Here is a 14,138-nt window from a genome sequence, read left to right on the forward strand (position 1 = left end):
GTGATTATACAACATAAAGTGCTGATCTTCACTACTATTACGGTGAACACCACCTCTTAAAAAAGAAAGTTTTCCTTAAACAGAGTTTCCCTATAGAACCGCAGTGTACACTAACAAGCACATTACGCTTGTAACTTAGAAAACAAAATATACAACAGTTTGTTTTCATCTGAAGCAATATACTGATGAAAATTATTCAATCAATTTGGTTAAATCAATTATATTGTTTTATTGCAAAGATGTGAAGATATCCATCATCTCCAATTTGTCAACGCACAGAACAGTGTGGGCCTACATTACAAGATTATGGATTAGGATGCGTAACTAAACAGCCAAGAAAATTAAAACCACTTTACTGAATTATCATACATATCAAATGCAACCTTTCTATGGAAACATTTTTATAATATAGACTGGATGTATAATTTACGCTAAGCAATACGAATTTTATATTGATCTATTAATAGTCACATTTGTTGATTCGAAACAGCTTTCTCATTCACATGAACCGATACGTATTTTGTAGGCAATTCATTGTCCTTTGAAAAGTATTAATTTGGCGTGCATCTGCCTTATAGTCTCTTCCCCAATGATCTGTGTTTTTGCAACAGCAAACCACATGGCCATGCTTTGAAAAGTAAGTTTGTCTTTCTCATAGATGTTGATGACTTCAACTTTTTCCTTTAAAGTCAGTCGTTTGCGTTTCTGGTACATTGTGGCATACATGACACACACTTCAAGGTAACCACAATACTGACTACTGTATTTATTTTATTTTTATGCAATTTGCTTTACATCGCACCGACACAGATAGGTCTTATGACGACGATGGGATAGGAAGCATTGTGGCCTTAATTAAGGTACATCCCCAGCATTTGCCTGGTGTGAAAATGACTGTCTACTGTCTGCACTTTTAGAAAGAGATACATATGGCAGTACCATGAAACGACTGTAACTTCTTTAAGAAGTTTAAATTGCATTACATTGGAGAGGTAGTTTTCAGTGTCCATGTTTGTTATTAAGAATGTCCAGAACTGAGAAGTAATACAGCCACTTAACCCAGGGAATTTTAAAATGTCCATAATTTAGAGGTATCCGCTACTCAGAAGTATCTGTTGTAAGACGTTTCACTGTAATAAATTATGTATGAAATATAAATTATTTTGTAAATCTACCACCATGCAAGTTACACAGTAATCTCTTCAAATTTGCATTGCAATCCAACCACAGTAACAAAATATTTTTTAAAAGAATTTTTGATTGGATTCACCCTTTACAGTAACAAGAATAGATTGTAACAGGAAATAAAAACAGACATTTTTTACTGTAACCAGAGACAATTAGTATCAACAGGCCAACAGAGAAGACCGGTATTTACAAAAGATGTCTACATGGTTTCAAATATCAAAGTTGTACAAATTCTAGGCAGAATTCTTATATTGTTAAGATTTACAAAATGCTTTTATGTAGATAGTTATCCTAATAATTAAGGCATCCATCCAAGTAATCAGGAACCATCCGTATAGAAATGGTAGTTTGTGGCAAATATCTTTGTTGTCATGAACAATACAAGTCATATTTTGCTTTACTGCTCATCATATTTTAAATTCCAGTACACTTTTGTTAATTTGGCAATCTACCATAGTAGAACGTCTATAAATAATTCAAGTTAAATGTAATCATTAACTTGTAAACAATATGCAACAGGCTTCCACTATGTATTGTACAGGGCACAAATTACCGTATATACGCGAATACGCCATGCATAATTGTCTGTCAAAGGCTGGCACCGAAAAATGCACATACATGCAAAGTATGGCTGCAAGTACACATCTTAAGAACAGTTTCACGTTACTGAATATTGGAAATCATGCAGCAGGAAGTGAGTCCAGTATCAGAAAAAGTTGAAGTAACAGCTGTCACAAAAACAAAACTTGTCCGTAAGAAACAAATTATTAATGGCTAGGCAGCCAAAAAGCGAAGCATCTGGACATTGAAAATAGACTGTGCAATTATGTGAATGATAGAACTGAGGACGAAGATAACAATGATTCTTCCGCTGGCGATGATGATGATGAACAGAGGTAAGGAAGCATGTAATTATTGGCTTTAAAAAAGTACTGCACTTATTTGCACCAGTTTTAGAAGTTATAAATTACATGCTTTATTTTCGTAATGGCAAAATTTTAACTGACGTTACAACAGTGTAAAACAAGAGCTAAAAGTTTTCCACTTATTCAATACTCGTTTAAGGTAACCTAAAAAAGTTACATATATTTAAAACTAGTTTTGGTCTTTTTAGAGATCATCATCAGTCAAAATCATAAAGTTAAGGCAAGACGTAAATTATAATAGATAACATTTATAAAATCAGAGTGTGTTGTTGACATTCGGTGCAAAACAAGTAAAGAGTTGAATGATAAACATTCATCACGATCACACTTGTTTCAGCTGAACTGAATTCAGAAGGATTCTCCAAGTGCTAGTATTTTAAGTGTTTGGCCTGATCTTTTGGGAGATGCATTCTTCAAATTGGAAGAAAAAGTTGAGAACTTACACTAGAACAAGTGTGATCGTGATGAATGTTTATCATTCAACTCTTCACTTGGTTTTGCACCAAATGTCAACAACACACTCTTATTTTATACATTTTATCTATTATCATTTACGTTTTGCCTTAACTTTATGATACTGCCTGATCATGGTCTCTAGCAAGACTGAAACTATGTTAAAAAATATGTCAATTTTTTACCTTGCAATAAATGAGTATTGAATAAGTGGAAACCTTTCACCTCTTATTTTACATTATAGGTCAGTGTAGGAAGAGGAAGCAACAGAAAGGTGAAAAGGACAAACACAGAAAGAAATTAAGATCTCAAAGTTTATCATTTTCATGTTCCGTATTGATGACAATATAATTATTGTAGACAAATGAGGTAATCCACCTAATCAATACAATATAAAAATTAGTACTTCAATTTATTACAATATAATTAAACCTTAATTACTCACGTCAGGTCACAGAGACCCGAGTGAATTTTCTTTTATCAATTTTCAGAGATAGAGTGCTATGTAACTTTATCTACTGTTGAGTTATTTGTCATATTGCAGAACGGGTCATTGTTCACAGTAATTTCTTGCCCGTCTGCTACTGTGACTAGATTTGACCCAACACAATTGTGTGTTTTCTGCTACAAGATATATTTAGAAATGACTAGAAAATTAGTGAGCAGCTAAACAGATGTCTTATTTTATGTGTACTGCAAGTGTTACATTTAACTGGTTAGCATTCTGGCCTTTAGTCCAGGGGTTGCTGGGTTCGATTCCCAGCTGGAGCTGGGACAGAGATTTTGACATTCATTGGTTATTTTATCCAGCTTGTGACTGGGTATTTGTGCCACATTCAACAGTAGATTTCATCATGTGCATTGCCCCATTCTCACAAGTGGACAGGTCACCCAGGGGCATCATCTCAAAATACATGCAGCAGGCCATTATAATATATACAACGTTCTGTAACTGTCAGGAGTGTGGTGTGCTATATGTGTATTAAGATGGACACAAATATCCAGTCCCTGATCGAGAGGAATCTCCCATATGAAGTCAACATCCTAGTCTGGCCAAAAATCGAAGTCAGAGCACTTTGAACCGAAGGCCACTACGCTGATCATTCAGCCAAGGAACATATTTCGCATAAGAATGAATCATTTCATTCACATTACGCCAGGAACACACTTATATTTTGTTATTTGGAACTGTGGGTCAAAAAGACCTGACGCCAGTGTTTCTCACATGCGAGTACTTAAGGGTTAATTTTATAGAAGTGTTCAACAAATTATTTATATATCTTTAAGACACTGATTTATATTTATTGAAGTGAACCAAGAGATCATAAGAATTTTCAAGTGTGGTGTTACATCCTCAACACAGTAACTCATTTTAGACAATATTGAATATTGGATCAGGACTATTTTCAAGTATTATGCTATCTGTTTTTGTTATATGTATGGCAAATTAGTTTTTTAGGTGGTTTAAGACCTTATGGCTGACTAGTCCTATGATTATAATAAACTGAAGTACTAATTTTACATTGCATTGATTAGGTGAATTACCTTACTTGTCTACATGAAGATCTGTCAAGATGGTCCCTCAACGACTGTTGATGCTCGCCTTTTGATGAAGCTGGACAACAGAAACAAGCTCATAGGGGGGTGAGAAGAGATGGACGCAGAACTGGGATTGATGAGGGGAGAGCTTATCTACTGTATTTGATGATGGCAGTGTATGAAAATATGGAGACTGTCCTTATGTGTTCTCATGTATGATCTTGTCTACTTTTTCTGTTGCTCCGTCTTCCCACTCTGACCTGCCAATTGCTTGTCCTACTGTGTGTTCCTTTTCTCCTCCTCCTCTCTACGTAAGACTTGATTTATTGTTTCACAATAATAATAATGTTAGTAGCTTTATGCCCCACTAACTACTTTTACGGGTTTTTATAGACGCCAAGGTGCTGGAATTTACTCCCGCAGGAGTTCTTTTACGTGCCCGTAAATTTACCGACTCGAGGCTGACGTATTTCAGCACCTTCAAACACCACCGGACTGAGTCAGGTTCGAACCTGCCAAGTTGGGGTCAGAAGGCCAGTACCTCAACCATATGAGCCACTCAGCCCGGCTATTGTTTTAAAATTTCTCCTCCTACAATTAGGATATGCAGGTTATTCGCATACATACGGTATTGTCAATATATGACATTTCTCTATTCAGGTAAATAAGATGTGTGTGTGCATCACAATCAGTGCGGCTTATGTACATAACAGTTAAAGTCTAACTCCACATCCACATCTTATACACGAACCTATACATTCATACTACACAAGGGTTCCTTAACAAAATTAACATAGCACTTACTTCATTATGTATGTAATTAAGATAAAATTAACAAGTCTACATCTATTCACAGTAAAAAAAAAAAAAGGCAAAGTATGTACAAAACAGTATAACAGAGGGATTATTTCTATAAACCAACTGAAAAAAGTGTCTAACAAGGTATGACTATACGGCACGTGAACAAGAAACTCAAAAAGATAAACATTTCAGCTGAAAGGAAGTTTAACAAGATTCCTATTTCTGTTAAACTGGCCTTTACTAACTGGTTGCTAGTACCACGTCCACTGCACCAACTACGATGTCCGGCTCATCCACAGCAGGGCTTTGATGACAAAGTAAGCTACTCCAAGGGCACACAAGACCTTCTCCCGCTGTTGCCTCTGCAGATTGTCTAATTCGACAGCCATAATGCGCCGGTTTAACTTCACCATCTGACGGCGCAGGTGTGCAAGCTCTTCTGCAGTTGTCAGACCTTCACCACCAGAACAAATAGGAGGAGTACTTTCTCTGCACAAAGAAACACCAACGTTAATGACTATTTATTGGGAGGCACTGCACACAAGCAAGAATCATAAATACAGTCAAAACTGGTTACAAAGACTCCGAAGCGATCGTTAATTAACGGTCATTATAGGAAATTTAGATTAATAAACTTGTTTGTCATATTGAACCAAGATTACAACGTTTTATTAAAAGTTTCAATACCTTACAGTTTTGCTGTGTAGGTGTAATTACAACATATTATATTTCATTCAGTACTAGTTTCGATGCTGTACTGCGTCATCATCAGCTGAACAGAGGTTTAGAAAATTTAGCAATCATAAGTTTATCATCATCAACTTCATCACATTTAAAATCATATTAATAACAATGAAACTGTGTTAAAAAGTATACTGTCTATTTATCCATCCTTATTTTTCAACAAGTCGAAAACTTGCGGGTCTTTATGCAACAAACTAATAAAAACATAAGCAAACCGGTTTGCTGAATTATAATATAAAGTGAATTCAAAGTAGAACAACAGAATAGGAAATAGTCTTGAAAACAATTTGTGCTTAATTGATCGCACTTCGTAAAACATCACGTAGTATCGTAGTAAAAATAAGTTCCTTTGAAAGTGTTCTTTAATGAAGCAAACCTAATAAGGTGGAAATGAAAACAAAGTTCTTTAAGATATTATCAAGAACAACATTTCCCAGTTCAATGTAGACCTCAAAAGGTCGCTGACTATGCGAAGTGCATATTAAGTGTTTTAATGCTTCATGAACTGCAACTGGTGAAAGATTTATACATAACCTAATGTTTTCCTGTACACTGTTCTTTATATTTTAGGTGATCGGCTGATGATGACCCGGAACAGTGGTTGAAACCAATACCGCTTGTAATCAACTAGGAATGTAACATTACATTTCTAATTCTACTTGTATTGAAAAGGTTGAACCATTATATATCTTATTTTAATTTACTTGCAGTACTACACTGCCGATCTAACAGTCCAAAGTTCCAGTGCTGGAATGACCAGACCACAGACTAGAGGTGTGACGGTCCAGAAATAATGTGTCACTGCTCCAACTGCTACAGTGACACGACTGGAGCAGTGACACGCTGCCGGTCCAGTGACAAACCGGTCCAGCCACAGATGGAGCTGAGGACCATGGCTCCGCGGTGACACGCTGCCGGTCCAGTGACAAACCGGTCCAGCCACAGGTGGAGCTGAGGAGCATGGCTCCATGGTGACACGCTGCCGGTCCAGTGACAAACCGGTCCAGCCACAGATGGAGCTGAGGAGCATGGCTCCGCGGTGACACGCTGCCGGTCCAGTGACAAACCGGTACAAGCACAAATGGAGCTGAGGAACATAACATAGTAGGCTTACATAGTCAGCGGATGCACGATTTGCTCTGTTCGATTATGTCATGATCACGCCTGTCTTATCTGATTCAATAATGGCACACTGGTGGTAGGTTGAAAGAATCGAAAATATTTTTTATCTTCAATTAATAAATATACACATAATAATGTTATTTGTTTTACGTCCCAATAAGTACATTACGGTTTTCGGAGACGCCGAGGTGCCGGAATTTTGTTCTGCAGGAGTTCTTTAACTTGGCAGTAAATCTACTAATAATAATGTTATTTGCTTTACGTCCCACTAACTACTATTACGATTTTCGGAGACACCGAGATGTCGAAATTTAGACGCGCATGAGTTCCTTTACGTGCCTCTAAATCTACCGATACGAGACCGACGTATTTGAGCACCTCAAATACCACCGGACTGAGCCAGGATCGAACCTGCCAAGTTGGGGTACCGACCAAGCTACTCCACCCCGCACAATTTTATTTCAAGAAGTAAATTACAAGTAGACTTTTTGGAAAAAGTAATGATTACAAGTAATTTTTTAAATGTAATCGTTAAAAGTAATCCGAATACTTTTACCCAGTTACTTCCCAACTAGGAAAATGTTAATATTTTGTGTGGAATTCTTCCCTAAGATTCTGACATGTGAAGGACCTATAATGTTTAGAAATCGCCGATGATCATTTTGAAATATCTAACGTTTTAAAAAGTATTCAGTGTTGTGAATTTAAAATGTTCATTGATCATATTCGCCAGATTAAATTATTAGTTATAGTATTAAAAGTGACGTTTAACTATATTTTGACTATGTTAAGAAAAACAGTCATTAATAATATTCACAATAAATTATTATTGTACCGGGCGGTACACCTCCACTCCGCTAATTTAAAATGTGCGCCTGTGGAAACTCCTCTGCTGGAGGAAGTCTGAACTTTATTTACCCTATTAATTTTCTAGTTTCTCAGAAGATGTCACCACCGGGAAATTTTTGAGTTTGTGAACTGTGTCATTTTCGACGTACTTTTGTTTTACTTGAAGTAAGAAGTGTGAACTTTCTCTTCTAGAGGACACCACTGAAAAACTACAATAGTGCACCCTAGTGGGAAGAAAAATAACTGTTCTTTGGAGAAAATTTTATTTCAAAAGTTTGTTCTTTGTTAAATTTCTTTCTGTTATTGTTTAAGTTGGCTGTATACCCCTCTCTTTCCCCTTGTTTTGCATTTGACCAATCCCGAATTTCTGGTATTAATTTCTGACCAATCATAGGTATCTTCCCCCAACTTGAATATGTTTCTATACCCTAGCCAATAAAAAGTTTGTGGGAGGGTGTTTTCTTTCCCCTAACACCTAGAACCTTCCGCGAGAGGATATAAACTGCTGATTTTTGGGTCTCCGGGCCACTTCTGTTCCATCTTTCAGTGTATTAAGTACATAGCAGGAGGCGGGAAGCGCCTCTTTCTCCGGCAGCGGTCAACAATAAGGTAATAGCCGATTAATAAATTCTTTCTTTGCTAGCTCAGCAGTTTAAACTCTCGGGGCGGGTGCGAAGCGTTCCTCCATGTAACCTTTTCCTAAAATGTAACGATCTTTTCTTCTATTCTATTTTAAGCTGCATTTTGGGATAGAGAGTGCTAACCCTCTCGAGCTCCCACTCACATTGTCTTGAGGTGAACTTATTTTCTTAACCTATTCTTCGATAATGTAAATCAAATTGCTCTTTTCTAAAGTCACCTCGGTAGTATGGGATTAGCCCTTGTATTAACGGCCTAGCGCCAAGTATGTCTTAATCTAGTGTATTAGGAGTGCAAGTTCGCCTCCTCTCAAATTGTTATTTTAGAGGTCATTTAATTAACATTCTTTTCGTTTAATAGACCTCAGTAGATTGGGTATTTTACCCCTGTTTATGTCCGTTGAGGACAGCTTGAAGGTGAAGTTTGGTGTGGCCTGGGAGAGGCTTAAATTTGAGAGCGAGTGGCTCTTTTGAAAATTGTATGTTGTATGCCTCGAGGAGGCTTTTCAGTGTAATTTGGAGCAAGGGCTCCTAGGTATGAATGGGGTTTTCTGCCCCTCTGTTAAAACTTGTGTTTGGGGTAAAACTGAGCTGATTGCCCAAGCATTGTGAACTCGGGGCGCGAAGCCCAAATTCTGTAAATATTGTAACTACCTTATTTGACTTCCTATTGTGTACCTGCCATGCTTGTTACTTATTTATTTTGAAAAGAAAATATAACCGTATTAAATTTTAAATTTACCTTACAGGCACTATAATTTCGTAGCTTGAGATCCATTCACACCCGCACCTTCTTTCACCTCTACCTACCGCTAAAACTCGGTAACAAGTGGTAGCAGAGCGTGGTTGAATGGGTCTCAATTTAGCCCCTTTTTGACGGCTACACATTGTTTTGATCCGAACTCTAACCATTTTCTCAGTTGCTGGAATTTTTTGACTTTTTCAAAATTGTTCTGTCATCATGCCAGGCCCTCGCGATGTTCTCCATCTTAATTATTTGCGCAAAGAGGAGTTGATCTATGAATTAACTATCAGAAATGTGCAATCTGGAGGCACGGTTGCAGTAGACACTAACAAGCTTAGAGAGTCCCTTGATTTGCCCATTTCCATCCCCAATTTGGGAGAGAAAGAAATTGATGACTCTCTTTCCACGATCGTCGAGAATATTACTGGGCTAGCTTCTGTAGTTAGTTTTTTTGATGAAAATGATCCGTCTCCTAATCAAATTAAGCGTGTGCAAGGCAGGCTATATCATTTTTCGAATAGGGTTAACGATCTGTTGTCTCTAAAACTGAATGACGTTCAGAGGAAAGAAGCTAGTACGCTCCTGGAAAATATTTCCGAATTATCTAGTAAGGTCACTCTATTGTTAACTGGGGAAGTTCCTCCCAAATCTGATCAACCCACCATAGTGAATGCAGGTAGTGAGGAAGCGCCTCCCAAGGGAGAAGTTAATAGGATAACCGTTGCTGCTCAAACTATCCCTGCCCCATTGGACAACGAATCTGAACGTCGTGCATCATTGAGTAACATCCGTTCTGAATTAACTTCCTTGCCATTGAAACCTTTACCTACTATGTCACCCGGGTTTAGCAGCTTGCCTCATCCTTTGGCAATGTTGCTCAGAGGTATTTCTAAATTTTCTATTAATACCACCAGTGATGTAATTTCATTTTTAAGATTTCTAGTTGAATTTCAGGATCATGCCCTTGTGTTTTCTCTTTCTCCATGTCAAATTTTGCAAATTATCTATCCGTATGCTATTGGTATTCTCTCAGATAAAATCGTAAGAGCCATTGCCGAGCAATCATCTATAGAGGATTTCCATGCCCATTTGCTAGCTAATTTCATCCCAGCTAGGGCCAGGTCCTCCCTTATTCAGAAGTACTATTATCGTGTACAGCGCTTGGATGAAAACTTGGCTGATTTCATACAGGACATTAAGTTTTATACTAGGGTGTTTGCCCTTCATTTTCCTGAAGATCAGATTGTACAGGCTATTGTAGAGGGAATTTCACCTCCCTATAGGTCATATTTGTGTTTCGCGGCGTGCCCGCAAAGTTTCTCTGAACTTGAAGCATTGGCCGTCTCAGCGGAAGGAGTTAGATACGCCGATTCCTTGCGTGTCGCGAAAGAACCCCCGCCTTCTTTTAGTAACACTCGGCCTCCACCTCGCCGACCAGTCAATCCCCGTAAATGTTACGCTTGCGGGTCGCCTGACCATCTGCGCAACAAGTGTCCACTGATCAAGTCAAGTGGGACAAGGAATGGAGCCGGGTCATCACAAGGCTGTTTTAAGTGTGGGGCCTTCTCACATATCGCCAAGAATTGCCCAAACTCAAATAGCACCCCCTCCTGCTCAACTTCTGGTGCAAATTCCACCTATGCCAATAATAAAAAGTGACTAGTGCCTTCGGCTGAGTCGTATAATCCACCTTCCCGAGACTCAGCCCCGGGTAAACAGGTTGTAACTTCAGGGAACGAGCAATTTTCAAATTCATCTTTTGAAGGTCCCAAAGAGTGTCTTAGGATTGCGGCGGATACCCCCGCACCTGTTCCTTTTCTTAAGATTGAGTTAAATAACGAGCCTATAACAGCTCTCTTAGATTCAGGCAGTGTTTGTTCGATTATTTCGGCTGAATGGTATTCTAAATTGAAAACGATTTGTAAACTTCCTGACTATGTCTCTTCTCCTGTTCAATACGTATCGGCTAATTCATCTCCATTAGAAATTCTAGGTTCCTTACTGGTCAAAATTCGTATTTTTAAGTTTACATGGAAAGTTAAATTGTTTGTGGCCAAGCAATTGTCTTGCCCCATTATATTGGGAGCTGACTTTATTTCTCACACTGGTCTTGTGCTCGATCTCCAGTCTAGGTCGTGCACATTCAAATTTGCTTCTAATTGTAAAATCCCACTATTAAAGTGTAATTCTGTGTCATGTTCGTCTATTTCGCCTACCCAGGATGAGATGTTGTTAGACCTTAGACATCTACCTGAGGAGCAGGCTGATAGTATTCGCAAACTGTGTCAGTCGTTTCCCGAGGTGTTCTCTGATACTCTCGGTGTTACTGACCTTATTGAATACAAAATTGAGGTCACGGATTCGATTCCTGTCCGTTTTCCACCTTATAGGCTATCTCCACCTAAAATGAAGGCTCTGAAAGAAATTATTGATCAGATGTTGAAGGATGGTATTATTAGGCCCTCTAAGTCGGCGTATTCATCGCCTATTTTTCTAGTCCCGAAACCCCAAGGAGGCTTCAGGCCTGTCATTGATTACAGGGCTCTCAATCGGAAGGTGGTGTTGCAATCTGTGCCCCTTCCTGACCTTCATTCTTGTTTTTCATGGTTTCGTAAGGCCAAGTTCTTCACCATCTTGGACTTGAATCAGGCCTATAATCAAATTCCCCTTGCCGAAGAGTCTAAACATCTTACAGCGTTTGCCACGGACTGGAATTTATATGAATACAACCGCGTACCTTTCGGGCTCCCCACGGGGGCAGCTGTGCTCACTAGGCTACTAGATATGGTCTTCTCCGACATCAAATTCGAGTACTTATATCACTACTTAGATGATGTCGTCGTATTTTCAGAGACTTTTGAAGAACATCTAGATCATCTGCGAGAAGTTCTCGATCGCCTTCGTAAGGCTGGGTTAACTGTTAAGTTGTCCAAGGTTGCCTTTGCTAAGCCCTCTATGTCATTCCTAGGGCATATTGTGTCACCCGATGGTGTAGCAGTCGATCATTCTAGAACACAGGCCATCCGTGATTTTAAACCTCCCAAGGACATTAAAGGTATCGCCAGGTTCATTGGTATGGTGAATTTCTTCAGGAAGTTTATTCCTAACTTCGCTAATAGAGCGGCGCCCTTAAACCTTCTTCGTAGGAAAGGCATCAAATTCGAGTGGGGACCATCTCAACAAGCCGCTTTTGAAGACCTTAAATTAGCTCTCTGTAATGCCCCTGTACTTGCTATGCCTGATTTCTCGAAGAAATTCATCGTCCAAACCGACGCGTCGTCGTCGGCGGTAGCTGCAGTCCTTCTCCAAGAGACTGAACTAGGGAGGCGCCCCATCGCCTATGCATCTAGGACTCTCTCGGCTCAAGAAGCAAAGTACTCCATATATGAGCTTGAAGGTTTGGCAGTCTTATTCGCCTTAGAAAAGTTCCGTCTCTATCTGGAACACGTCAAATTCGACCTGGAGACAGATAATCAAGCCTTAAGCTGGGTCTTAGGTAGACCGCGTCGTACTGGTCGTATAGCCCGTTGGGCCATCCGTATTTCTGCCTTCCAATTTGATGTTAGACATATCAGAGGTATCGAAAATGTTGTTGCTGATGGACTCAGCCGTATGTTTTCTAACGACGTCGAGACCCACGAACCGGTCGACAGTTCATCACCTTCCGAGTCCATACTATCTGAGATTAATGCCATCCTAACAGAGGCTCCCATGCTTTTTAGGGATATCGAGAAATACCAACGTGAAGATCCGACGCTGGCTCCGATAATGGAAACCCTTTCTTCTGGGGAACATGTTGTCCCTTATGTTCTGAGGAATGGGGTTCTATGTTGCCCTTCGAGGCATGATAAGATGATGAAAGTTGTTGTTCCAGCGGTTCTTGTACCTATGATCTTCAAGTATTATCATGAGACCCCATTAGGAGGGCATCTTGGTATCTTTAAAACTCGTGAAAAGATTCGTGATATGTTCATCTGGAAAGGTATGGACGGTGAAATCCGTGAACTAGTAAAGGCTTGTAAATCCTGTTTGCTTAGTAAACCGACCATGTCCACCAAGGTAGGCCTCTTGTCTTCTCAGCAAGCGTCGCGCCCCATGGAACGCCTGTATATTGATTATGTAGGACCCTTCCCCCAGTCAAAGGGTAATGCCAACAAGTTCATCTTTGTGTGTGTAGATGGTTTTACCAGATTTTCTTGGTTATTTCCGACTAAGCTGGCTACCGCTCAGTCCACCATTACTTGCTTAAATTCTATTTTTGCTTCTTTTGGTCCATGCCAATATATGGTATCTGATAATGCTAAGGCTTTTACATCTAATTTATTTCGTAAATTCTGTTTTGACTTGTCCATCTCTCATGTAACTACTTCGGCTTATTACCCTCAACCATCTCTGGCTGAACGGGTTAACCGTAATCTCAGGTCCGCACTTATTGCCTATCATCATGAAGATCCTTCCAGGTGGGACACATCCCTGCATTGGATAGCTTTTGCTTTGAATTCGGCGGTTCATGAATCTCACAAGTTTACTCCAGCTTCTTTGATGTTCAAGTTTGTTCCCAACACGCCGCTCTCTAACCTCTGGTCTCTGAGTGACATTCTACCCGAGACAATAGATCCGGACAACATTAAAGATCTTTGGAAGAAGGCTAAAGCCAATCTTAAAGTGTCTCATGAAAAGGTTAGGGAAAGGTATGATCGTGGACGGAGACCCACCCCTTTGAAGGTAGGTGACCAGGTTATGGTCAAGAATTTTGTTCCCGCGGGCAAGCTTGCCCCCAGATTTCATGGGCCATGCATCATTCTCGATTTTCTTACTCCGGTTACATTGTTAGTAAGCAATCCAGCCACCGAGAGGATATTTAGGGTTCACCTGTCCCAGGTGAAACCGGTGTAAATTTTGTGTCAACTTGCTTCATATAATTTGATAGGAATATGATGGTTATATTTTTTTTTTTTTGAGTTCCACTCTTAAGGCATTCTGCTCCTTCTATTTTATTTTATATGTAAGCATTTCTTGTAAACCTCCCCCGATTGTTAAACTGCCATCCTGTCCTTGTCACGGCCATTACCACGCTCCCGTCTCCTGCTCCACTACACACAGTGGCTGGCTTTGATGAAATGCCATGGATAT

The 14,138-nt window shown here is 39.4% G+C and overlaps 1 protein-coding gene across 2 annotated transcripts in view; it reads right to left on the reverse strand.

The window, feature by feature from the left end:
* Window positions 1–337: 337 nt before the first annotated feature.
* Tango11 (transport and golgi organization 11) overlaps window positions 338–14,138 on the reverse strand; it is a 50,643-nt gene continuing 36,842 nt past the window's right edge. For both annotated transcript variants that reach the window (XM_067158267.2, XM_067158266.2), the window contains one exon: window positions 338–5,396. In XM_067158267.2, coding sequence (XP_067014368.1) covers window positions 5,183–5,396 — 214 coding nt within the window. In that variant the 3' untranslated portion in view covers window positions 338–5,182. The remainder of the gene's footprint in view (window positions 5,397–14,138) is intronic.

Source organism: Anabrus simplex, chromosome 14 (genome assembly GCF_040414725.1).
Source record: "Anabrus simplex isolate iqAnaSimp1 chromosome 14, ASM4041472v1, whole genome shotgun sequence".
Lineage (NCBI taxonomy): Eukaryota > Metazoa > Arthropoda > Insecta > Orthoptera > Tettigoniidae > Anabrus > Anabrus simplex.